This window comes from Phyllopteryx taeniolatus, chromosome 20 (assembly GCF_024500385.1).
Source record: "Phyllopteryx taeniolatus isolate TA_2022b chromosome 20, UOR_Ptae_1.2, whole genome shotgun sequence".
NCBI classification, from domain to species: Eukaryota; Metazoa; Chordata; class Actinopteri; order Syngnathiformes; family Syngnathidae; genus Phyllopteryx; species Phyllopteryx taeniolatus.
This window is the reverse complement of record NC_084521.1, coordinates 11,332,350-11,357,937: the sequence shown is the minus strand read 5'-3', so window position 1 is coordinate 11,357,937 and position 25,588 is coordinate 11,332,350. Positions and strand designations below refer to the sequence as shown.

At 40.7% G+C, this 25,588-nt stretch overlaps 1 protein-coding gene across 4 annotated transcripts; it reads right to left on the bottom strand.

Annotated features, from left to right (window-relative positions):
• On the bottom strand, positions 1–25,588 carry waca (WW domain containing adaptor with coiled-coil a). 4 transcript variants are annotated; one of them, XM_061757966.1, is made up of 13 exons: positions 25,300–25,587; positions 25,088–25,118; positions 24,238–24,430; positions 18,080–18,171; positions 17,415–17,530; positions 17,179–17,294; positions 11,411–11,662; positions 9,292–9,414; positions 8,989–9,140; positions 8,045–8,169; positions 4,656–4,851; positions 1,610–1,737; positions 1–1,527 (listed from the first exon to the last, which is right to left on the bottom strand). In XM_061757966.1, the coding sequence occupies exons 1-13, from the start codon at positions 25,338–25,340 to the stop codon at positions 1,458–1,460; spliced, it is 1,635 nt and encodes a 544-aa protein (XP_061613950.1). In that variant the 5' UTR covers positions 25,341–25,587; the 3' UTR covers positions 1–1,457. The 4 variants fall into 4 exon arrangements, 3 of the variants coding, with proteins under 3 accessions (XP_061613950.1, XP_061613949.1, XP_061613948.1); XM_061757965.1 differs by having other exon boundaries at positions 4,656–4,854; positions 8,989–9,137; positions 25,300–25,585; XM_061757964.1 differs by having other exon boundaries at positions 4,656–4,854; positions 25,300–25,584.

Below are 25,588 nucleotides of genomic sequence, written 5' to 3'. Positions count from 1 at the left end.
TAACCCTGGAGAGACATTTTATTACATCTGTCATATACTTCAGGAAACAATATACAAAGCAAGGATGTGGTCACTTTTATTGAACGTGTGGTGGAGTCGAGTTTTGGCCTTGAAGATGATAGCATGGTGGAACAAAAATTTGCAGCTTGGGGACCCTGTGATTCACAAGTGGAGGGCAAACAATAAGGATGGGACATGCTTTTTGAAGATCTTGTTTTTTTTATTTTTTCATTTTATTTAGTCAAACAGAAGGCCAACGAAAGCCAACAGGAGAGGGGTGTGTAGGTGAATGAGACTTTCAACAAGGCACTAGCATCATATCAAACCAAACCCAACACTCCAATAAAATAATCAGGGCTCTCTTTAGCTTAACACGTTTACTATCTTACATATAATTCATATTTTAACCTTGTGACCACACACACACCTCTGTCCAAACCTGCCTGTTTGCTTCTTGTTCCTTCCTACACCGAGTGCAAATCAAAGTGTAGCTCTCCACAACTCTATAAATAAACCCTGTAAAATAAATGATGTCCCCTTTGTTGACTGTACAATGGAATGAACCTGCATCTTGAAAGGGAACATTAAAAAAAAACAAAAAAAAAACTATGGAACGTGGGAGGATGTGGCAGGACCAAGCTGAAGCCAGTCAAGGGGTGTGGGAATGATTCAGCGCAACATCCCAACATTTTTTTTTTTTTTGACTCACACACAACCAAACCACCAGGCACTATTTTGTCAAGACTGGGAGATGCAGGGCCACCAGAAGCTGCAAATACACCACCCATCTATTAGGAGCAGCTGTGTTGGACTTTGCTGGAAGGAGATGTTTCACCATGCCTGAGTACACTTCACTCCAAGAGAGCAGAGAAGGGAAGAGTCATCAGTTCATTGAGGTTTGAGGAGGAAAGAAAAATGATATCAGTGTTCCTCTGTATCGCTTCGGTGTAAATTAACGACTCAAAATATTGTTCTGTGATCTATGAACTAACAACAGGAAGTTGTAGACGAGTTAACATGAAGGAAAGGCTAGCTAAAGAATGTAGCCGCCAAGGCGCTGATTAGTTTGGATGTCAAAAGCTTTGATAGACATGGCTTTCCATGGCTTCATTCTACAAAACATATTTACAACAGATAACATCTACAAGAAATCTACATTTTTTTCTCTCTCTCTTTTTTTTTTTTTTTTTTTTTTTATAAAGCAGAGTTGTAAATCACCCCTCCTCTCCAAACAGCTCTTCCTTTCCTCTTTTCTCTTGGTTCTTCGCCGCCCAAATGGTCCAAAGCTAAACCAACAACAGCTGCTGTGTGCATGTGTTAAGATGGGCCTCGAGAAGAACTGAACAACCGCTCTGCCTCTGGGCTTCCAGCTATGTGCAATGGGTCTCCCTCCTCCTATACCCTTTTTTTCTTTTAACCCTCCTTGGACGCCCGCTTCGACCTCCGACAAGAAGTTCTCAGACCATGAAAGAATTCTGGTTCTTCAGCTTTTCAAGTTCTTTGATTTGCTGTCTTAGAAACAGTATCCTGTGGGAGAAGGAAATCAAGAAGAGAAATTAGTTGTGTATCTATTTGGACTACAAGACTCACTGTGCTAAAGCGTTCTTACCTTTGCTCGCGCAATGTGGCTTGTATTTCACTGACTCGGACCAAGGAACGCAGGTTTTTAAGCTCAGTGCAGTTCTCAGACATGCAAATGCTCCCCATCGTGTGGGCCTCTTCACGTAATCTTGATGCCTGTCCCACAAATGGTTTGAAAAATGCATAAAATATACTAATATTCTATCTTGCACATTATAACTAAACAGAATGACGAGAAAGAGCCATAAAACCCTTGTTCAAATACCAGGTTTGACACAAAGACGACAACTGCTTATTACCAAAAGAACACCGTACCTACAGTGAAGCATGGTGGTGGCAGCAGCATGCTTTGGGGCTGTTTTTCTTCAACTGGAACTAGGAAGGCCTTAGTCAAGATAGAGGGAATTATGAGGCGTTCCAAACTGCTGTCAGTGGTAGCACAAAACCTTCAAGACTGCTGCTGGAAAGCTTTCAGCATGACAGTGACCCAAAGCACATATCCAAATCAACAAAAGAATGGCTTCACCAGAAAAACGAACGTTTTGGAATGGCCCATCCAAAGTCCAGACCGGAATCTAATCGAACATCTGTGGGGTCATCTGAAGAGGGCTATGCACAGGAGATTCCCATGAAATTTGAGAACTCTGTAGTGTTTTCATGGCACTGTATCTGTTTGCCACATCAAGATGTGCCAAACAGATACAGTGCCATGCAAAAGTATAGGCCCCCCTTCTCAAATTATAATATTTTTGCACCGTTTCCCCAATTTATGTTTAAGATCAACAAACAAAGGTAAAAAGACAAATATAACCCAAGTGAACTTAAAATGCTAAATGAAAATGACATTTTTTTTTTAAGGAAGAAAACTATATATATAAACCCACAGTTACCTGTGTGAAAAAGTAATTACCCTCCTTGTTAAATCATGAATTGTGGCTAATCATATTTTTTGGTTAACTTTCACTGATCACACCCAAGCCTGATTACCTCTAGACTTGTTCAATCAAGAAATAAATCTGTCCCGAAAAGAATCAAGTCAGACAAAAGATCTAAAAAAGCTGCAACAAAATAACACGATCCCAAGAAATTCCATAAAAGTCGAGAAATAAAGTAATTGACATCTATCAGTCTGGAAAGGGTTACAAAAACCATTTCTAAAGCTTTAGGATTCCAGCGAACCATAGGGAGAGCCATTATTCTCACATGGAGAAAATATGGAAAACTAGTGAACCTTCCCAGGAGTGGCCAGCCTATAAAGATTACCCCAAGAAAATAGAAATTACTCATCCAGAGTCCACAAAGGAACTTCTAAAGAAATACAAGCCTCCCTTGCCTCAGTTAAGGTTGGTGTTTGTGACACCATAATAAGGAAGAGACTGGGCAAAATGGCATCCAACAGAGTTCCAAGGCGAAAACCACTGCTGACCAAAAAGAACATAAATGCTCGTCTTACTTTTGCAAAGAATCGTCTGAATGATTCCCAAGACTTTAGGGAGAATATTACATAGATATGAGCTTTTTGGAAGGTTTGTGTCTCATTACTTCTGGCGTAATTGTAGCACAGAATTTCAGAAAAAGAACATCATACCAACAGTCAAACATGGTGGTAGTAGTGTGATGGTCTTGGGCTGCTTTGGTCCTTCAGGAGTTGGACAACTTTCTGTGATTGATGCAACCATGAATTCTGCTCTTTAACCGAAAATCCCGAGGGAGAATGTTCAAGCCATCAGTTTGTGACCTCAAGCTGAAGCTCACTCTGGTTCTGCAAGAGGATAATGATCCAAAACACACCAGCATGTCAACTTTTCAAAGGCTTAAAAAATTAGTTTTTTAAAAAATAAATAAAAAGAACGTTTTGGAGTGGCCTAGTCAAAGTCCACACTTTAATCTGATTGAAATGCACTGGGATGACCTTAAAATGGCCGTTCATGCTTAAAAACCCTACATTTTTTTCTGAATTCAATCAATTCTGCAAGGAAGAGTGGGACAAAATATGGCCACAGTGATGTGCAAGACTCATTGCCAGTTATAGAAAAGGCTTGATTTCAGTTATTGCTGCTGAGGATGGCCCAACCAGTTAGTAGATGCAGGGGGTAATTTTTTTTAAAATTTTTTTTTAAATATATAAACACAGGGCCAGGTAAATTAAAACTTTTATTCATTTAAAAAGTCACACTTAATTTGGGTTATATTTGTCTGAGATTTACATTTGTTTGGCAATCTTAAAGTGGGGAAACTATGTAAAAATATAAGAATTTGAGAAGACTTTTTCACGGCACTGTAAACTCCTCCCCATAAAGACTGCAGATCATAATAAAAGCCAAAGGTGCTGCAACAAAATATCAGCAGCCCTGCATTGACTTAAGTATCGCTGGTATAAGCAGCCTTCACGAGTACCAGATACATTGAAATAAGGCCGGTATCGGTACTAGCCCATCCCTAATATTTGTATTGATTGGAGAATTGAACCACTTTGTCTGTGTGTGTCACTCACCAACAGAAAAACAATCCAGCTGTTGACGGACTGTGGTTACTCGTGTACTTTCAAACACAGCTTCCAGTGAGTGACGTCATGCACACTGCCATCACAACATCTATGATCCCAGCACTTTCAAACTGGTCAAAGGAGACTTATCTCAACGATTAAGTGTTAAGGGTTGCGTGAAGGAAGTTTTGGTTTATTATTTTTTTGTGTTGGGTTTTGAATATGTATACGTTTTGTTTTGTGTACAGTTTGCGAACATCACATTTTACGTCTAGTTCTATTTGCTTTTATTTTGCCTTGTACTCTGCTGTCAACAGCCAGGTTGGCATTGCAAATGAATAAGTTATCAGTCCGCTTACCTGGACAAATAATGGCTAAATAAATACATCTTGCTTAAATTATACATACTGTACATTGTACAAATTAGAATTATATTGGAAGGTTATGTTAAATAAGTATCCCACCTCATGACTTGTACTTGCGGTAGCCCTTTTGTGTGTCCTAACTTATAAGTGCACCAATACATTATTCTACAAGGGTTCACAATATGAATTTAGCAGGAGATTAAATTTGAGCAGCTGGTACAAACCTGTTTCTCTGCGTGTTCAGCAGGCCAACCTTGGACATGCTTGATAAGATTCTCGTTGAAGTGAGCAGCAAGGGTGGGTGTGAAGGAGCAGGACGGCCGGGTTGTCAAAGAGGTGGGCGTAGCAGAGACAGATGTAGGGGCATTGCTGCTGCTACCATGTGCGACATGGTTGGGACCAGGAGAGGGACTCCTCTGACTGCTGTGATCGATAATAGAAGCATATCAGAATATGAGTTTACAGTGGGTACGGAAAGTATTCAAATCCCCTTCAATTTTTCACTCTGTTATATTGCAGCAATTTGCTAAAATCATTTAAGTTATTTTTTGTCCTTATTAATGTACACGCATATTGACAGAAAAAATTGGAATTGTTGACATCTTTGCAGATTAAAAAACAAAAACTGAAATATCACACAGCAATAGGTATTCAGACCCTTTGCTCAGTATACCCTTTTGAGCTAATGAGTCTTTCGGGGAATGATGCAACAGGTTTTTCATACTTGGATTTGGGGATCCTCTGCCATTCCTCCTTGCAGCTCCTCTCCAGTTCTGTCAGGTTGGATAGTGAACATTAGTGGACAGCCATTTTCAGGTCTCTCCAGAGATGCTCAATTGGGTTTAAGTCAGGGAGAACAGTCACAGAGTTGTTCTGAAGCCACTCATTCGTTATTTTAGCTGTGTGCTTAGGGTCACTGTCTTGTTGGAAGGTGAACCTTCGGCCCAGTCTGAGGTCCTGAGCACTCTGGAGAAGGTTTTCGTCCAGGATATCCCTGTACTTGGCCCCATTCATCTTTCCTTCGATTGGAAACAGTCGTCCTGTCCCTGCAGCTGAAAAACACCCCCACAGGATGATGCTGCCACCACCATGCGTCACTGTTGAGACTGTATTGGACAGGTGATGAGCAGTGCCTGGTTTTCGCCACACATACCGCTTAGAATTAAGGCCAAAAAGTTCTCTCTTGGTCTCATCACAACAGAGAATCTTATTTCTCACCATCTTGGAGTCCTTCAGGTGTTTTTTTTTAGCAAATTCCATGCGGGCTTTCATGTGTCTTGCACTGAGGATAGGCTTTCATCTGCCATAAAGCCCCGACTGGTGGAGGGCTGCAGGGTAACTAAGTAAGGGTAACTTTCTCCCATCTCCCGAATGCATCTTTGGAGCTCAGCCACAGTGATCTTTGGGTTCTTCTTTACCTCTCTCACCAAGGCTCTTCTCCCCCGATTGCTCAGTTTGGCCGGGCGCCAGCTCTAGGAAGGGTTCTGGTCGTCCCAAATGTCTTCCATTTAAGGATTATGGAGGCCACTGTGCTCTTAGGAACATTAAGTGCAGCAGAATTGTTTTTGTAACCTTGGCCACAATTCTGTCTCTGAGCTCTTCAGGCAGTTCCTTTGACCTTATGATTCTCATTTGCTCTGACATGCACTGTGAGCTGTAGGGTGTGTGGCTTTCCTATTCAAGTCCAATCAGTATAATCAAACAGCTGGACTCCAATGAAGATGAAGAACCATCTCAAGGATGATCAGAAGAAATGGACAGCACCCGAGTTAAATATATGAGTGTCACAGCAAAAAGTCTGAATACTTATGGCTGTGTGATATTTTGGTTATTCTTTTTTAATAAATCTGCAAAAATATCAACAATTCCTTTTTTTTTTTCCAATATGGGGTGCTGTGTGTACATTAATGAGGAAAAAAATTAACTTAAATGATTATAGCAAATGGCTTCAATGTAACTTAAATGATTATAGCAAATGGCTTCAATGTAACTGAAAATTTTAAGGGGCTCTGAATACTTTCCGTACCCACTATACATCAGCCTCACACTAGGTGCACACAGTTAAGGATGCTTTGTGGTACAATGACTTTTCAAACAGCCATTTTTAATACAATTGTAGTATGTTATTTAAAACAAAAATAGGTTGTTATTAGGTGACCGGAATATTCTGTGTGTTGAAAAAAATACAATTGTATGGAACCGGTTGACCAAATAATAAGTCAACATTTTTAGATCGCTCTAGTGTGAATAAGTGCCCATAAACCAAGGAAGCTGGCTGAGTTCCAGTTCATTACCCATACAATATTATGCACCTTTTTGTAACTTACATTAGCTGCTCACAACTATTTCCATTGATTTAACCAATATCTATACAAACTATGCAAAGAAATAAGCCGCTGTGCATCCAGGACTTGGTCTTAACAAATTTACCTCATGTTCAGAAATTGCGCCACAAAAACACTGGAAGATGCTCTAAGCAGATATCCGTGTTTTGTTTCTAAATACATTAAATATGTTTGAAGTCCTGAAAATATATGCAAAGACCAATATATAGTGCTGAATTGCTGAGATATAGCTTAAGCATCTTTTACACCGGTTGAATGTTCCTGATTTTGTGGGTGGGGCTAAAACACAGCCCTGTGAAGTCCGGGGGTGTGGTGTATACTTTTTAGCGAGTACCCTCCTTCACTACATAAGGACAAAGTGACGTAATTTCATTTGGCTATGCTGCTCAGTTGTGAGTTAGCTGTGCTTAGCTTCCAAAAAATGAAATAAAAAAGCAATAGATTGACTTTTTAAAGGCACACACAAATGGCGAGCTGAACATCAACACCACTAGCCGACTAGCAGTGCACATTTTACGACAGATAGTTTTGTAAACGTTCACCAGAGACAACATGGCTTTGTGGGTAACTTGATAATCGTGAATGGGGCAGTGCCGACTAACTACTTGGGCTTCCTCCTACCACCCCGCTGTCGTCAGGTGCTGTGTTCGGCTATGACATTATGTCACCAACAACGAGGGTCAGTTGACTTGTGTGCTTATTTTATGATTATAGTCCACAATAACATTTTTGTTTTGAAGTTGTACCTCCTAATGTGATTTTATATCATAAAAGTTATCACCCCCTCATTATGTTTGATTCCTTTTGGTGCATCCAGTCGACACGCCCACAGCTTCTGAGAGGTGGCCCTTATTATTCAAGTTGTGAAACCTGATTTTATATACTTACTGATAAATTTTTTTTTATTCATTAACATTTGGTAGGCTTATCATTACTCTTCTCTGTGGCGTGTACATGCCATTTTTGGGGCCTGCTTAATGCCAAGATTTTTGTCAACCACGTTTCTGTCAATGACCAGCAGATGGCGAGACAACATTGCATTGCCTTACAACAGCCACTATGTCTTGGGAGCCAACAGAATTCACAAATGTGAAACCCAATGCCATTTCCTTACAATGGTTAGTTAGAATTTTAGTACAAGACTGAGACAAATATTTGTTGTGTCAGTCGTAAAACTATGACACACGTGCTTCTTCCATCACATGGAACAAGACAACAAACCCTCAATTATTCTGAATGGCTTCTGCATGTGGTGGAGGTACTATTACCCTTGGCGCTGGAGGGTGCGTGGTGATGCTGTGGTAGCATCATGAGTGTGCTGCTTATCACTGGGAAGGGGCTGCTGGGATGTCTGCTGAGGATGAGATGACTGCTTGACTGCTGGTGTGCTCACCTGTACAACAATCACCCAACATGCAATATGATGATTTTAGACTGGATTTTCACTGCAGGTCCAAGTGCTCAATTCTGATTTAATGCCTATGTCCACTTCTCCCCCACCCCTACCCACCCACCCACCCACTGTGAAACTGTGTTTCCGTTCAGTGACAGAGCTCATTCGCAGTGTGGTTCTTTGCAAGTTTGTGGCTTTCAACAAGCATCGTGACATTTCTTCTTTACTTGAGCAGATGGCAGGATACTAGCAGAAAACAGTTTTTTTTTTTCGAGGCCAGCAGATTGGGAAACCTGCCGGCCACTTTCGTCTTCATAATACAAGGCCGAGCATAACCTTTAGACTTTGGCACTATTAGACTAATCGTGCCATCAGGAGACAACGAAAAATCTATCAAAGAAACTAAATGGTTTGACTATTTCATGACTTTAAAAAGAACAAAGATTAGGTTTCTAAGGCAGTGTGGGAGTAGTAAAGCAACCAACTGTAAACAAATGCAATTCTATTTTATTTCACCAAGAAATACCCATGGTAAATATGTACAGGATAGTTGATATAATACCCAGACATCAGTATTTCCCAAAAGAGCCAACACCAAGGTAAGAACAATTAGAACTAGGCCTGTGGGAATTAACAGACCACTGGGGACTGACTGAAGAGCTAATCATAGATGGGCTACAGAGCTGCATCATGAGTCAAATCAAATCCATGCTTTGGGCACATTGTTGACATGTAAAAGTAGTTAAGTAATGTAGTTGTTGGTATTCATTATGGACGTAAAAATCTGAATAAACAAATAGTTCTATCTTATTTCCCTACCTTTGATAGTGAGATGACCGGCTGTGTGCCGAGTAGGGGTTTGAGGGGACCAGCGTTGGTTTGTGGTGTGCTGATACGGGGAGAAACATAGGATCTGGGCGATGATGCATCTGACGTTAACGACATTGGTGACTGGTTTGACTGCTGAGCTGCTAATGACAAAACAAAAAATACCAAGTCCAACATAGAAAAATTATTAATTACCAGAAAATGTTATTATGGTCCTTGCTGCAGCAGCATGCTGGACTAAATGCCTACAAATATATACATCACATTGCACAGCTTTCCATAGGTTTCTCTTACCATGGCTGGAGAGTTGAGCTGCTTGAGACAGAATAGTAGTAATATTGAAAGCTGATGGTCCAGCAGTAAGGATCTTATGAAGCATCGACTGTAATGAAGCTTGTGTGACGGCAGCTGTTAGTACTAAAAGGAAAACATGCTAAAATAAGTCACCTCCAGGCACAGAAAAAAATAGGACCTACGCTGCTTCACATGCAGGATTTGTATACGCACAATATAGTACTGGAGGGGGGAGTACAAGGGGTCACCTGTTTATGACAGTTACATTTCTACGGCGTCAAAGTAACAAATTTGTACCCAAGTCAAAACGTGCTGTAGTGTGTCACTAACTTACGCAAACGCAGGACAGTAAATATTTGTCAGAAAAACACTTCTAGGCCACAAATATAAAACAGTCAATGAAATACATTAAAATATGGCAAACTGAGCATGCCTTCTTGTGCTGCATGATGTAGTGTGCCGTGAAAAAGTACTTCCCCTTTCTTGATTTCTTTGCTTAGTTATCACAGAAATGTTTCAGATCATCAAACCAATTTTAACAACCCAAGTATATACAAAATACACATTCTACATTTTTTTTTTTTATTAAGGGAAAAAAAATTCAAACCTATCAGGCCCTGTGTGAAAAAAAAATTATCCCCCTCCCATCACACTTCCCTTACTTTGAGTTAGAGAACTTAAGAGTTCAGTAAACCAAATGCATGTGTACAACTATTTAGATTACAAACGAGGACATTAATTAAAATATATTTCAAATTCTGATGGTCTGAAGAATAATTTAAAGCCAAAGCCAATAAACATCCAACATTGTGAGGTTGCACAGAGACACACACTATATTGCCAAAAGTATTCACTCACCTGTCTTGACTGACTTTAGGTGACATCCCATTCACAAACAGCAACTCTTCTGGGAAGGCTTTGCACAAGGTTTAAGAGTGTATTTATGAGAAACTTTGACCATTCTTCCAAAAGTTCATTTGTGAGGTCACACATTGATGTTGGAGAAGTAGGCTTGGCTCTCATTCTCTGCTCTAATCCATCCCAAAGGTGTTCAATCAGGTTGTGACTGCAGGACTCAAGCAGGTCAGTCAAGTTCATCCACACCAAAGTCTGTCATCCATGTCTTTATGGATCTTGCTTTTTGCACTGGTGCACAGCCACGGTGGAACCAATGGAAGTGTCCAAAATACTGGCCTTTTAGTTCCAGTGAAAGAAACTCTGAATGCTTCAGCATACCAGTCAATTTCATGCTCCCAACTTTGTGGGAACAGTTTGGGGATCCCCCCTTCCTGTTCCAATATGACTACACCTGGGGTAGATGAACCTGCCTGGCTTGCACAGAGTCCTGACCTCTACCCAATTGAACACCTTTAGGATGCATTAGAGCGGGGCCTGAATTGAATGAGAGTCAAGCCTTCTCATTCAACGCCACTGTGTGAACACACACGTGCTTCGGGAAGCCAAATTCTTATAAACAGACTCCTAAACCTTATTGAAAGCCTTCCAAAAAGCACTCAACCTTTCATAGTTGCAAAGACTTTACTGATGTCATATTAAACCTTATGGATTAAAGTTGGATTAAGAATGAAGTTCATATGCGAGTCAAGGCAGGTTAGTGAATACTTATGGCAATATACATTAGTGTAGATCAGGGGTGTCACTCATTTTTGCCGCGGGCCACATCGTAGTTACGGTTTCTCTCAGAGGGCTGTTATGATTGTGAAATCTAAATGTTTAATCACCTCCTTGTATTATTACAGACAACAAATCGATGGATGACTAGTTTTGAAATAAAATGTCAAGGGTAATACTTTGTTCAACTATTATTCAAGTTACTGTACTGTAAAAGGGGTGTTGGTAACAAAAACATTGTTGCAGTATCACAACTTTATTATTTATTACATACGACAATTAAATTTTTTGTACAGATTTGAGCAAGAATCATGGCGTTTCAACCAAATGATTTGCTTTCACGGGCCACATAAAATGATGTGGTGGACCGGATCTGGCCCCCGTGCCTTGAATTTGACACCTGGTGTATATGGAGAGTAATTTATGCACAAATACCTCTGATTGCAAGCCAATGAAAAGCGTGACATAAATATAAGAGTGGACGCACCTTCGTTGATTTTTGCCATGTCCACACTGGCATGATTGAGCTGCAGGGCAGTCTGAAGTGCAGGAAGAAGTTGACGTAACAAACTAGGATCTTGGAGAAGTGGAGGTGCGGGGGACTGCAGGACTGGGGAGACAGGGACTGTGGAAGAGGATGATGTCCCCGGGGTGCCTGATGAGGGGTTCAAGCTGCCCGAGCCAGAAGAAGAAGACTGCGTCGCATGAGTCGTCGCGGGCTTCTCCGCCTGTGCTGACTCTGAAGTAGACAGAAAGGAGGTTGGCATTGTAACGGTTTGGTGTCCGTTTGTTAAGATGTCTTGCTTTAACTACCCTTCCTGCACTGCCAATATGCAGTGAAACCTCTAAATTCAAATGCTTGAACCACCATAATGGATGATGTCAGAGACCTCAGCGAATCTTGTTAGACATTGGCATATCTTGTGATACTTCTGTTCAGTAAGCATGTAAGCAAGTCGGGGGTGTCGCGGCAGCTGGTATTGGCTGGTTTCCTCTGCATTTTATGGCCAATTCTGGTAGCTGATTTTACTTTCCTTTCCGGAAAAAGCAACAAAGCAACAACAATGGCGACTGCGGAACAGTGCTAGAACAAATGGACCTAGATGACCAGATGATGTGTTTAATTATATTGCAAAATCGATCAAGGCGGCGGCGGTGTAGGTGGTATGTGGAACCAAGGGGAACGCTGAGTATGTCATCACAGCATGTTACTAAAACGGACCAATCACGAGAGATCTTCGCGGCATTCTGCACACGGCGACAATTTGTGCCGTGTGCGCGTCAAGTGAAGCATATGGGTCGCGCGGCCCAATGCGTCGGTCACGTGATGCAATGCGGGCGCTGTCGACGAGTGCGGGGGTATAAAGAGGCCTTAAGTCCTCATTTGCAGAGTCAGCAGACATGATTTAGTCACGTGACTCAGTGGGAAGCAAAATAAACTCTCGTTTACAAACTAAAACTGGGCCGAGCAACATTTTCAGGAGTTCAGCAGCTTAACAAGTGGGTGAATTGAAACAATGGACTTTAATGGAACGCATGTAGCCTATAGATTGTTGTTGGCCAAAATGACACAGGCCATTCGAAGTATGTGCTGGCTTCCCAAAGGTGGCCAGTTTAAAAGAAATGAGATTGGACCGTGCTGTTTCGATTGTATATTCACTGGATGATTTATTCATTTTGGATAAAAGGTCATCCCGACTGTTGGTGAGGCTAGTAGAGGAGCTAGCTAGCATAGCCGTACTGCCACAGCTGTTTGAAGTAAATAGTGTATTTCACTACCCCGGCACCGATCACCCACTGCTTTACTTATTTGAACCCTGTACTACTGCATTACCAATATCAGCTGCCAAACTTGTCACCGGGAATAAAAAATATAAAATACAAAATAAAGATTCTGCAGTCATGACGTCACAAAACATTGCTTCAAAAACAAGTAAATGGCAAGACATAAAGAACACCAACTACATTTCTTTCTGCAGTGTTCTAGCCAAATTTGTATGCCGTCACTACACTTGCTACTGTAGACACTCGCACCGGCGCGCACTTCTTCCTCCTTCCCAGTCCCGTCTCACTCACACATCGACGCACACGCCCACACAAACTGAGCTTGCTGTCACAATCACGTGGGACAATACCCGTAACAGAAGTATTTCGCCGTAAATTTCGACTTTAACAGTGAAATCCGACTGACGCGGAAATTCGTAACTCGTTCGTAAATCGAGGACTTCCTGTATTGTAAACTGTTATCCATTGCAATAAAATTTTAAAAATTTAAAATAAAAAATAAAAAACATTCCTGCCCTCTGCCAAGGTAAAGGCTGCTGCACACCTAGCAACAGCTTACGTCTAAATGCACAGAAGCTTTCCCTCATGTTGAAAATATATTTCCGGGTTTTAATCGCGCTGCCGTGCCAACTCAAGCCATATAAACAGTATATAAAGCATCAGATATTGTTTTTAATTTTCACAGCATATTTTCTGCCATGGTGAAATTAGCTTGTTTTAGGGGTGGATCTGTCTCATGCAATGAGTCAGCCCTCATCCTGTCCTACATACTGCTGGGCCAATGGCAAACTTTTGTTAGAATGACAACCAGTGGGTTGGAACTCATGGATGCATTCCTGACGGTTTTTGGCCGTCTCCTCTTCCGTCGCGGTCGGCCACAAGTGTTCACGGCGGCCAGTTGCTTGCTTCGACTAATGGAAGCAGAGCCAAGAGAGTGGAAAAAAAGTGAGCCCTTCCTTAAGACAGAGAAAAGCATTTTTGTAGCGCATGGAAACATCGCCAAACACCCCCCCCCCCCCGCAAATAACTTCACAAAGCAATCAGGCGTCTTTTATTATGATAATGCTAATTTAACCATTTCCTTCCCACAAACTTAAAACGACAGATATGTTGTTGCATTACCACCTGTGGATGCAACATTTAATCACAAAGCCATTGAAATACACCTGCCAATTGATGTACCAGTAAGATGAATATACAGTACTTTACTGTCATTATATGAGACGCTACAATGAAATTGAGGTGAACTCACAGGATAAGGACAGATCTCAGAAAAAAAATAATAATACATATACACCAACCACACTAGCATTCATTCATTTATCAAAAAGCAGCATCAATGTATGCATAAGCCATACATTGCACGTTATGTTGAGCTACAAACTAATCAGTGGTGATTCCGATTGACTTAGGAATCCCCATGAAAAAAAAAAATCCTGAGTGAATTTTCCCATTCTTACCAAAACGAATCAAACATTAACATACTTTTTTTCTGACGAGAGATGCAATGCTGCCACTTCCATTGTTTTACGGATGCAGCCATTTGGACTTAGTGCCCATCAGTCCTGTGCATGTACGCATTGTATCGCCACTGTGCGCTATATAAAGTTTGTTGTAGTGGGGAGCTTACCCGCTGAAGGAGGCTTGCATTTAGCCTAGCTCCAATTAGCTGCTACATGGAAGTGCCAAAATGGAAGCTGAAAAGGAGCCATCGCTGGAGTGGGCGACCACGGCAGATTGAATAGGAGAAGGTTTATCCAACACAGCGGGAATGGTGACTAGAGTGGCTAGGTAGCCAGCAGGTTAGTTGGAAAGGCGGCAGCTTGGTCCGCTCCACAAGGATTTATAGCACCGCCGAGCACAAAAGAGACCTGCGATTCTACCTGTTGCCAAGGTATACTGGTTAAAGTAATCCATTTCACACTTAAAACAGCTAAAGCGTGCCAGTGTACTCTCTTACCGGTTAATATATAATATAAAGTTTTCAAATAAATTGTATCTTTCATTTGTTGGACTATTATTTCAGAATAGTACAATTAGTAACAATTTGATTGAGTTTCACTAGTCATTTGTTACTGTCAATACGATCAGCGAATGGGGTTTTAGGGGGTGAGTCTGACCACTAGTGTTGAATTTGTGTTTGCTTCTCTGGTGCAGGACGTCGCCATTTATCAACAACACACATAAACGCCGCCGGCTTTTCTGGGCCTGAGCTTATCTTAGATGGACTGATGCAAAGTGGAAAAGTGTTTTGTGGTCCGACGAGTCCACATTTCAAATTGTTTTTAGAAATTGTGGACGTCGTGTCCTCCGGGCCAAAGAGGAAAATAACCATCCGGACTGTTATGGATGCAAAGTTCAAAAGCTAGCATCTGTGATGGTATGGGCCTGTGTTAGTCCCAATGGCATAGGCAACTTACACATCTGTGAAGGCACCATTAATGATGAAAGGTACACACAGGTTTTGGAGAAACATATGTTGCCATCCAAGCAAAATCTTTTTCATGGACGCCCCTGCTTATTTCAGCAAGACAATGCCAAATCACATTCTGCACCTGTTACAACAGCATGGCTTCGTAGTAAAATAGTACGGGTACTAGACTGGCCTGCCTGCAGTCCAGACCTGTCTCCCATAGAAAATGTGTGGCGCATTATTAAGCGTAAAATACGACAACGAGAATGGGAAAGAATTCCACCTACAAAGCTTCAACAATTAGTGTCCTCAGTCCCCAAACGTTTATTGAATGTTGTTAAAAGAAAAGGTGATGTAACACAGTGGTAAACATGACCCTGTCCCATCTTTTTTGGAACGTGTTGCAGCCATAAAATTCTAAGTTCATTATTACTTGCTAAAAACAAAGTTTATCAGTTTGAACATTAAATATCTTGTCTTTGAATTAAATGAACATGAACTCGTGAATGCCAGTGATGTGCGAGAATGTGATTGAGGTGCTCGCGTGAACGCATTTGAGTAGTGTTGTTGAGAGCAAGATGCGTGCGTATGAGAGCATTTGATTAGTGTTAATGAGAGCAAGACTCGTGCGTATTGGAGCATTTGAGTAGTGTCGAGAGCATTTGAGTAGTGTCAATGAGAGCAAGACTCGTGCGTATCAGAGTCTTTGAGTCGTCCTTATGAGAGCCTTTCAGTAGTTTGTGTGTGTGTGAAAGCATTTGAATAGTAAGTGTAAGAGCTAATCCTGAAAAATTTCCCTAACGGCCCCTCATAGCCTCTAGCTTAGTGTCAATGTGAGCAATTGACTAGTGTAAATGAGAACATTTGAGTAGTGTAAATGAGAGCATTTGTTTAGTCTTAATTAGAGCATTTGAGTAGTGTTAATGAGAGCATGAGTAGTGTTAATGAGAGCAAGACTCGTGCTTATGAGAGCATTAGAGTAGTGTCAATGAGAGCATTTGAGTAGTGTCAATGAGAGCAAGACTCGTACATATGGGAGTGTTTGAGTAGTCCTTATGAGACCCTTTCAGTAGTTTGTGTGTGTGTGAAAGCATTTGAATAGTAAATGTGAGAGCTAATCCTGAATAATGTCTCTAACGGCCCCTCATAACAGGCAACTACACTCTCATTTGCTGTTTCCCATGTTACTCATCAGGCCAAGCCCCACCTTGCAAAGCAATATACATTCAAAGATACTAGGATGGTGACCCCAAATGGATAAAAATAATACCTGCACTTCACATTCATTTTTGCATTGCTATTGTTGTTTAATAATGCAAAATCAATTTTTATGCAAATACTTGGAAATTGGATAATTGGTAAAATAATAGATAAGAATATTCAAAGCTGCAGCTCTGGAGTTAATCATGTGGAACAACCTCCCTAAGTAATTTCCGTTTAATTAGGATCAGCGGGAAAACTCATTATCAAACCTGTTTGATATTAGTGATGCAAACACACAGGCAAAGCATGCTATGCAATATCCTCCACAAAAAAGCTCAAACTCCAATGTTTTTTTCTTTTTTAACTATAATTCTACATGCATAATTTGGAACAGTGTTATAAGGACCGTAGGTCCCCGGAACATAAATATAAGACTCACACAATTTTGTGAAGCGAGCACAGAGGCCACTACGTTAATCACCAGAAAAGAGATCTTCAGGTAACATAATACCCTAATAATATTCAGGGAACTTTTTGGCAAGATGTTGCAAGACTACACTTAATCTGAGAGACTGTTTAGGTGCCTCAGTAGGTGCTGCTGTCTGGATTAGCAATGGAGTTCAATTGGACTCAGCAGTTAACTGTCAGTGTGTGAACGAATAGCACCTATGAACTGAGGTAAATAAAAATACTCAATGCAAAAAGGTAAACGGTTAATTTGAGGCAATAAGGCATAGTGAACAACTGGAACTTGATCAGGACATAGACTGAAAAGTCCACCATAATGGCGACATCACCATGATGAATGGCAGCAGACAAGTGAGGAAAACTAGAATAGTTTATGTAGTTCTTACTTGCTGGAAACCCAGGGGGCACTGATGTCTGCATAGCCTCCCTTCGATAGTCCCTGTCCTTGGGGAAACTGTTGACAACTGCAGTCTGTTTTGTTGCCTCTTTTTGCCGCTGTTCTCTGCCAAATAAGCGTGCATACATTCATAATGTTATGGATCAAAGAGACCATTTAAAAAAAAAAAAGAAATAAATAAATCATGTAAACAATCAAGCGTTTTGGTGGCTGGATAATTGCTACCTCTCCAGCCATTCTTTGGGTTTCTCCCACTGGGACACCTCTGTTCGGCAGTTGTAATAGTATTTCTTCCCAGATGAGCTGATGTGCTCTGACCAGTCATCACTTGGTTCGTGAGTCTGAGAAAAAGAATGGAATTAAGGAACAGAATCAGACAGCAAAGGTGAGTGCAATTAATGATTATAAAAGGTCTGATGCAAGAGGTTTTAATATTTATAATACAGGCAAAGCTGGGTAGTTTTTGCAGATCAATTTTAAATTAAAGGCTTATCCAGTGTTGAGAATAAATGAGAAATACAAGTTGTATACCTCTTTTTATAAAAAAAATTTAAATCAATACTGGTATCTACAATTTACCTAGCAAACATGCATTTTATCCCATCGTAAATGTTCAACTTGTGTCCAACCTTAAGTTGGTATCCCACAATAATTATCTTCAAAACAGTAGCAAAAGTTGCAACAGCAAACAGTAATATGTTTACACAGGACTGACTACAAGTCAATGAAAAACAAGAATCAAGGAAAGGATCAGATGTAGCTATTCACCACCAAGTGAAAAAGACAACAGTGTGACAATGGGACATAGAAACACTCAACAGTAGTTATTGTCAAGAAACAATTCAAGCAGTCACATTCTGTTTCAGTCACATATGTCAGAGGCAGCTTACTGTGTCTGAGGTTTTGCTGGGGTTTGAATGAGAGTTGGAGCTTTGAAGGGTACTGTGGTTGTGAGAATTTTCATGTGGCGAATAACTGGTCCCTGCAACACAAGTTTTTTTGTCAAAAAAAATCTACATTCCTTAAGTAATGAATGCTTTTTGTTTATTGAACTAATTTGACTGATAAAGAATGCTGATCAAAACTAAAATGGACCCTGATATACTTGATTAAAAACACCAATTTCCTCCTAAACCAAATATACAAGCTTGGGCTGCATGATTAGGGTAAAAATAATTATGATTATTTTGATCACTATTGTAATCACGATTATTCCTTGTTAGGGAAAAATATTTGTATTGCACTACTTTATAACAAACAATACTTAACAGATTTCAGTTCAAAATGAATCTTTAAATAAAAAAAAGTAATGGTAATTTTAAAAAACAAATGTAACCCCCCCCAAAAAATCTACTTTAGCAAGGGTTAACTGAATAAATGTGCTATTACAAAGTGTGATCACAAATTGCAACTTAATGGAAACAAATACAGTTTATGCACAGAAGGCAATAACAGTCTGCAAGCACCGACTTTTCATTTGAAAATCCCGTTGTCAATATAGTGAATTGTCAAGGACGGCACGTCTCCGTTGTTCTGCTTTGACCATTGGTCAGTCATGCATGGTCAATAACTGCAAAGAACGCAACAGTTGTGATTTCCCTCTCTTTTAACTCCGGGGGGTTTTTCATTGCGGTCAGGCCAGCTGAAAAGTTGAAGTCAAGGGACCCGCTACGATTGTAAATTGTGTCTTACCGTGACATGCCACCTCTCCGTCAACATGCTGACAGGTCCATCTTCAAAATAAAAGCTTCACATATTACTACATTGGACATCAATGCCATTTTATGTTTTATTTTGAAGTTGGCACAGCAGGCCTTAACCATGCGTTCGGCCCCTGGTGGATGACTGACTAAGTTGTGGGCACAACTGCAAATGAAGCACTTATGCATCAGTGCCCGCATTTGTATTTTGCATGTTTACAAAATAATAATAAATCTGGGACGATCAAGCTCATTTAATCGTGGCAGCCAAAGTCACAATCACCATTAAAATTGTATTCACTGTGGAGCCCTCATACAAGCATTTATACTTTGTGTTTTCAAAGGTTCGCATGCAGCTTTCGCTCTAATTTTTAATATAGAAAATCAACCTCATTCTATCAGATACACACTGCACTTTTGGGAGCAATTTCAATGGAACATGCAATTGATCACCCCCAAAAGCTTATTATTTAAGCGATGTCCTCCCCTTGGCTCAAGGAAGCCACTGTATTTCAGTCCACTTGCTGATGGGAAATTACAAAAAAATGCCAACAACTTGTGCTATTTTGCTTATTTTTAAATGTTAGCAACCATACACATATGACTGCATGTAAAGAGGTGGTTTACAGTGAAGCTAAAAGTCACTTGGCACTGACTGTAAAACATCTGTTTGATGCAGCAGAAAGTAACACCACAGGTGCATCAACAGTGAACCAAACAAAGATCCAGTTACCAGATACAAACAAATATGAGCTATAAAGGGAGTATTATAATTGGCAAAAATTCATTCCCTGCAAAGTGAGCACTATGACATTACACTTGGCCAGTCTAAACCATTATGTGCATACAAATAAATATCCTAATAAATTGGGGGTTATTACTGACACTTTTTTTTTTAACATTATGTATTTGTAATGTTTGAGAACCTGACCAGGTACTCCAAATGCCTCATCATGAGTGTGTCAGGTGGTCAAACTCCTTCCACGGCAGGTAATATCATTACGTGAACAAGACAACACTGTAAAAGTAATTGGAAATATTCTGAGGTACAAACTGTTATTTTGTTATTTTATGTTTGTTGTGTGTTATAATTGCAGCCCATTACAAATGTGAGAACAATTTTGAAGCAAATTAAGTTTAATCTAACTAAATGTCCATAGACAGTCCACACATTCAACTCTTGGTAGGATAACTAATTGTAATTGAATGCTTGTTTTCTACCCCATGTTCCTATTTTTCAGTCTCTGGTTTCCTTGAGGTGTTTGGGTAACATGAAGTTACTGCTGATGTTACTTGCAGTTTTTGTTGATTTGAGAAATGCTGTTGTTGGTAAACTCACACTTTGCTTGATAATGTTTATCAAATGACGACTGGTAATGACATCTGTGAACAGTGCTGTTAATCATCACCACAGAACCTCTAGCATCTCTCTCTGCTGAGGTGGGCTGACTCACCATGCACCAAAAGCATGTGCGAAATGAATATGTAAAATGACTGTAACAGTTAATAGATATCAGGGATGCCCAGTTTGCTTGAGCAGCTATGTGTGTGTCAGTGCTTGCAGCTATAGACTTTCTTAGTCACTGTGATTATTTAACCAAAACTGAGACAGTTGGCAAACTGAGGGACATAAGCAATTAAGCATCTTTGGGTGCTTTCACCTTGGAGTTTCTGTCATTGTTCCTAATCACCTTAGAGTTTCTGTCATTGTTCACAATACCATTATTCTTTACTTTTCAGATGCATTTGGACTCACACACATCGGGTCGTCCTCTCAGCGGCCGAAGCTATCCCTAATGTTGTTGTGCTACTGCGGATATGCAAGGTCTCAGAATGCAGAGAAGACGCGAGTTGTTTAAGGTAAAATTTGATGCGCTAATATGCTGGTTATATTGAACTGAGCTTGGATTGCTTTCACATCACATGTGAACTGTGCTAGAGTTCCTTTGGAAGCACACACAATATTTTAAGAGGCAAAGAAACGATGAGGTTTACAATGGCGTAACCTAAATTTGAATGCAAATTGAAACGCACCATACCATAGTCTATCACTAACCTATGCTAATGCCGCAGTAAAGTCATAATTATGTTAACTAAATGTATGAAAAACACTTCTAGGTCATAAAAATAAAACAATCAAATGAAAAACACTGCACCCTGCAGTAACTGAGCGTGCCGTGTGACGCAGCACAACATATCCTCATGCCGCTTTGCAAACTACCGTATTTTCACGACCATAAGGCACACGTAAAAGTCTGAAATTTTCTCCAAAGTGGACGGGGCGCCTTATAATGCGGCGCGCCTTATGTGTGCACCAAGTCCCTCCATCTATAAATGTTGTGTGATGAGCGCTCCGCTTGACTTTTTAATTTTTTTTTTTTTAGCATTTCCTGCCGACATGCTGCTTACACAGAGGAAAAGTGGACATGGCTGAGGACAGGGGAGGGTGCATGAAGGAAGACGCTAAAGCCACGACCCCGCGCCGGGGTGTTTTTTTTACCACTTGACTGACTGGGAGCATTTCCGGGGTGTGCATTGTGCAAAACAACATCGGTTTGGCTAAGGACCCCGAAAATGTCACCTACGAAGAGACACGCTTACGAAGCACAGTTTAAACTGCAAGCTATCAGTTACGCGGAGGAACATGGGAATCGAGCAGCCGCGAGAGAATTCAAGATCAATGCATCCATGGTTCGCAAGTAGAGGAAGCAGGAAAACAACCTTCGCCAAGTCAAGAAGACAATGCTGAGTTTCCGCGGAAGAAAAAGAAAACGTGAAAACAAGGCGAGTTGGCCCGAGTTGGAAGACCAACTCGAGCAATGGATTAATGAGCAAAGACCAGCCAGGAGAAGCGTCTCAAGTCACCATTCGACTGAGTGCAATAACTTGGGGCCTGCCATCATTCCGGGAGGCTTGACGAACCGCTGGGCATCCGTGTAAACAGGGCGTTCAAAGTGAAGTGAGCGGCGTGGGAGCCATGGATGACAGATGGCGAACACAGCTTTACTAAGACTAGGAGGCAGCGCCGGGCGAGTTACGCCACAATTTGTGAATGGATTGTGGATGCTTGTTCGAGCTTTCGCATGGCAACGAGGCTGACTCGAACCTGGCGTGTTTGATTGAGAACTTGCCCAGCTGTTCATTTCGGATACAGAAGATGAAGACTTTGATGGTTTTGTGGATGAGGACTGATAAAAAAATAACGTGAGTACATTGTTAAATACTACAATAAAGTACAACCGAACTCAGTTTTGCTCCAGCTGCCTTTTTAAAAACATTGTTTTAGCGTGCATGCATGTTACCTTATCTTTTAAGATAGCGTATGTTTTACCATGGCTGCGCCCAATAATACGGTGTGCCTTATGTATGTGTTAAATAGAGAAATAGACCCCGTAACTGACACTGCCCTATTGTCATGAAAATACGCTAGTTCATTGCGCGTCATTCATAATGTCCCATGCCAAGACCGTTGTAAACCAAAGAACTGCAGTTTTAAGTTTGATTCAAACTGATAAATACTTATCCCTCTAATGTCACACAGTTGATTACTCCATCTATATTTATTTGTGTCATACAATTCAGAATTTGAGTCGCCATCATACGCAACGCCACGGAAGGTCTGCGCATATTACGTAAATTGAATAAGTGGACATTGTGACTTACTCCAAAGGGGTGTTGACAGACGACCATAAGTGAAGGACATAATCAAAATGACTGCCGCTTAACCACAATCACTTGTTAACAAAGCAAAGAGTTTTTTTTTTTTTTTTTACTATTAACACTAGTTTACCTTTTACTATACAATTGTGACAATTAAGAATGTTTAAAAAAAAAAAACAACAACAAGACACCCAAATTAAGTTACAGATGCCCTGCTTTGTTTTCATAATTTAAGTTAAAACTGTTTTTGTCTTAATATCATCAGTTCAGTTAAGTTTTTGCATTTGTATGACAATTAAGAATGTTACCTGTCACTGCCATTGAAGTTAAAGATTTTATGATTAATCTTACCCTGGAAATTCCAAATCACTTCCACCAAGTATACAGAGATTCCACTGTACCGTGTTATTAAAATAGAATATTCTACTCTAAAAAAGGTGTCATTAATTAAAAAAAAAAACCAACATGTTATGGGTAGGACAAAACATTTTTGCAATCAATGTAACCATTCCTCTTGGTGAACTTCATGACAACTATTAGTAGTCAAGCAGTCTGTAATATGCATTAATTAGTCACATGTGACAGAAGACTCTCTGTTAGGATGAAGTGCAAAGTTCATAAGACAGTGGTGAGGCCAGCCATGATGTACGGATTAGAGACAGTGGCACTGAAGAGACAACAGGAAGCAGAGCTGGAGGTGGCAGAAATGAAGATATTGAGGTTCGCTCTCGGAGTGACCAGGTTGGATAAAATTAGATATGAGCTCATCAGAGGGACACCCAAGGTTCGATGTTTTGGAGACAACGTTAGAGAGAGCAGACTTCGATGGTTTGGACACATCCAGAGGAGAGAGTGAGTATATTGGTAGAAGGGTGATGAGGATGGAGCTGCCAGGCAAGAGAGCTAGAAGAAGACCAAAGCAAAGGTTGATGGATGTAGTGAGGGAAGACATGAGGGCAGTTGGTGTTAGAGAGGAGGATGCAGGAGATAGGTTTACATGGAAAAGGATGACACGCTGTGGCAACCCCTGATGGGACAAGCCCAAAGGAAAAGTAAGTCAAAGCATTGCTTGTACACAAAATCCTACTACTTTCTGCGGCAGCCACGTCAACCAATAAAGAACTTTATTATAATGCACACATTCCAGTTGTTGGTAAGGTTATACTTATTGTATTAAATATAGACAGTGCAAATGTGTAACTCCTTTTAACCTACTCATGTAGTGCCAAGTAAAAACATTGACGAGTGATTTTCTGCCATGGAAACAAACTGTCCTATTAGGGAGGCAAAACCAGTATAAACCCAAGCAAAAAAGTACTTATTTTCTCCACCAGATATTGCAGAATTAGGCCTCTTGAGTATCACGGCTGTCACTTTTTAATTTTCAGCATAATATATTCTGCATTGTTCAAATTTAACCACAGTGAATACCAATACAAGCAAACATTTGCACATGGAGGGTAAAGGGGGGCAGGCGGGGGGCAACTCAATCTAGTACAAATGTACTCATCAATCATAACAATTGTGTACCTGTACTTCATTATAAAGCGGATGACACTGCATAAAGATGCTGAGCAATACAGGCAGAAAGCAGTTTCACTATCAAAAGTTCAAGATAAATATTACAATTGCCAACTGATTACACTCGGCATGATGTTTAAAATCTAAACTAATTCTTCGTTTCTCACCTCCATCACGATCTCTGGCCCTCTGTGCATGGACAGCCTTTGCTCTGCTGTGGCCTGTGCTGTCACTGTGTTTGTTTTCTGGGCTGTCAGACCTCCGAAGCATTTTGCAGGGAGGGGTGACATCTGAGTGGTCTCGCATCTTTTCATGTCGGTGATCCCCTCCTGGATGGCTCTTGGATGAATATTTGAGAGTCTGGAATAAAATAAACACCGTACACATTATTACTGACATGCATCAATTGTTCTCAGTAGCTCTCGTAACTGTATGTTTTTATTTTTTTATTTTTTAAATGCACTACTTAACCTATGCCTGGCGAATTCTGCAAAGACTCTTAGAAATTAATTATATTCGATATTATATCCCATTATACATCTTGATAACGTCAGAGGACAAAAATAACAATTCGGATTACGATGTTACATCGCGCGGTGTGCGAGTTTGGTTTAAATTAATGCCACGTTTCAATGTTGCCACTGGCATTTTAATGTTTATTCGTACATGAATGTTGATTTGAACGTTCCGAGTCGTTTGCTGGATTAGAAATTACGGTCAGGCCTTAATCAGACTGGCTAGCAAGCGAGCTAACGGTAACGCGCTAACAACCTGGACAAGTGTAAGACTCGCCTAAATCTTCCCCTCAACGACAATCTCCAATCATTAAACTCGTTTTCCACTATGTTTATCGGTCGGCAGTCTCCAGAGAGTAATCTTGCAGGGCAATTTGAAACAAATATCTACTTTTGACTTTTCCGCACTGACTGGGGCCTGTTGAGCTGCCCAGAAGCCTAAACCGGAGTTTCCATTTTAATCTGATTTGCTGCTAGCAAGCTACATCTAGCTTCCAAGTACCTGATAGGGCTGAGAATCTCTTCGGTCGCACCTGCAATAAGAAACAAACAAGACGTGAGTAGAAGCCTTTAAAAGTGTCAACGTTGGGGAAATACATCAAAGTCAACGCGCAACTTTCCACACTTATTTTGGTTTCAGTAAAAATGGCGGATTGTCAAGCGTAGCTATAGGCGAAAGGAAAATGTGAAGTAGTAACGTGAAAATATGTTTACCCATCGCCGAGTCTCGGTTGTTTCCTCGCATACATTACCATCAATGCCGTGTTAGTGTGTTTAGAGTGGGATGTGAAAGACTAATGACGGAACTGTCTTTTTTTTTTTTTTTCTTTTTTTTTTTCCTTGAGAATTCAGGGACCTGAAATCGTCAATTGGAGCCTAGCTGGTAGGTATTTCGATGCTATAGGCAGCAGTGGTGGAAAGAGCGCCCTCCCTCCCTCAGTCCATCTCCCGCACAGCCAAGCAACGTTTCTCCCGATCACACGACAAAACGTAGCAGTGCGGT

Bases quoted from the DNA above. Each gene is read 5' to 3' on its own strand.
- waca (XM_061757964.1), bottom strand. From the start codon at position 25,340: ATGGTAATGTATGCGAGGAAACAACCGAGACTCGGCGATGG. The intron at 11,663-17,178 runs GTAAGAACTACA...TGTCTACTTCAG, and splicing joins GCCCCCTGGGTTTCCAGCAA to AGTCAGCACAGGCGGAGAAG. The intron at 8,170-8,988 runs GTAGGGAAATAA...ATTGTTGTACAG, and splicing joins CGGTCATCTCACTATCAAAG to GTGAGCACACCAGCAGTCAA.